At 60.9% G+C, this 1,507-nt stretch overlaps 1 protein-coding gene across 1 annotated transcript; it reads right to left on the bottom strand.

Annotated features, from left to right (window-relative positions):
* Window positions 1–5: 5 nt before the first annotated feature.
* PPP1R27 (protein phosphatase 1, regulatory subunit 27) lies at window positions 6–1,378 on the bottom strand. Its single transcript, XM_010023778.1, has 2 exons — window positions 1,192–1,378; window positions 6–160 (listed from the first exon to the last, which is right to left on the bottom strand). The coding sequence occupies exons 1-2, from the start codon at window positions 1,376–1,378 to the stop codon at window positions 6–8; spliced, it is 342 nt and encodes a 113-aa protein (XP_010022080.1).
* Between the last annotated feature and the right edge of the window lie 129 nt (window positions 1,379–1,507).

The raw sequence follows: 1,507 nt of genomic DNA, 5'->3' as shown, positions 1-1,507 counted from the left end.
CCTCCTCACCTGGCGATGTCGGCGTAGCCGTCGCTGCAGGCCATGTGCAGGGGCGTCCACCCGTTCTCATCTCTCTGGTGGATGTCGGCGCCGTATTTAACCAGGAGCTTGACGCACTCCAGGTTCCCAGTGAGCACAGCTTCGTGGAGGGCTGCCATGCCTGGAAGGAGGGGACTTGTTAGCCCTGCACTAGGGCAGGAGGCTTAGAGCTGAGCTTCCAAGTGTCCGCAGCCCGGGATGGATGGGGGCAGCAAACCCGCGTTATCAGGGAGATGGCTTCGGGGAAGGAAAGAGACTGAGGAAGCAAGAGGAGCTGCCGCCGGTTTCTGTTCCCGTTCCACAGCATGACCCACCAAAGCTGGTGTAGCACCCACCTTCCTGCTGGGGCAGGCAGGACAGAACCAGGGAGGAGGAGCTGCGCCTTCCTGCAGGGCTCCCGGCCATCAGCCAGCCCTGGGTTCTGGCCGGGACTCGCACCAGACACGGGAATATTGTGTGTAGGGTTCTGTGCTGTCCAAGTTTTGGAAGCTCCTCATGGAGCAAGTACTGAAGCAATCAGCATGGACAGGAGGAAGCTCAGGGTCATTTGAGACCCTGTCTCCATGGCCATGTGACAGCAGAAGCTGAAGCCAAGCACAAGAAAGGGACAAACCTGTGTTCTGCACTGGGCGTTGTGGATCACGGCATTCCATGAACAGTTGTGAGGCTGGTGCAAACACAGCACAATGCCTTCCCGCGGACAAAACTGCTGCAAGTCCACAAACCCGGACGTGCAGAGAGGACAGTGTTTGTGAGAAACAGAGAGAGCAGGAGCACATGCTCCAGACGGGGTGGAATGCAGGAGCCCCATGGTCCTGTCCAGGGCTCCAGAGACCAGCCTGTGCCCACTGCTGCTTGCCTACGTCCCACCACACTGTAGGTCCCCATCGTGCCTTGAAGGGATGCAGGGGCTGAGTTCCCCCCTTCCCGCAGCAGACACTGGCCACGCTGATGGGGAGAGACGCTGGGGCACTGGCACAGGGCTCTCTTGGGCCCTGCTTGGCAATGCTGGGGCACTGCTCCTCACCAGGGAGGAAGGTGACTCCGTTCCAACCTGTCACCCTGCTGACAGTGGCCACATCCCAGCTTTGGCCACACAGCTCCGTCTGTGCCACCACAGATTGCAGCTCTGCCGGCCCTGGCAGCACTCACCAGAGGGGTAGATGGTGTCCAGCGTCACCTTCCTGGCGCGTATGAACCTGCCCACCTGCTCCAGGTCCCCCTGCCTGATGTGGTCCTGAAAGACGATGTCATTGGGGAAGTGCACGGTGCGTGCGGCTCTCAGTCTCTGCCTGTACCGACTGTACCGCGGCATTGAGGCCAGGCAATAGTCCTTCATGCTGGCGGCAGCCTTCGGGCACTGCGGGGGGAGAGGAGCTGGCGTCGCTCAGTGCTCGGCCCTGCTGCTTGCTGCCCTCCAAGTGCTGCTTTTCCTCTTCTGTGCGTCGGGTCCCTCCTCACGCACGGT

This window comes from Nestor notabilis, unplaced genomic scaffold (genome assembly GCF_000696875.1).
Source record: "Nestor notabilis isolate BGI_N333 unplaced genomic scaffold, ASM69687v1 scaffold28551, whole genome shotgun sequence".
In the NCBI taxonomy this organism is placed as follows: domain Eukaryota; kingdom Metazoa; phylum Chordata; class Aves; order Psittaciformes; family Psittacidae; genus Nestor; species Nestor notabilis.
This window is presented reverse-complemented; position numbering and strand designations above follow the sequence as displayed.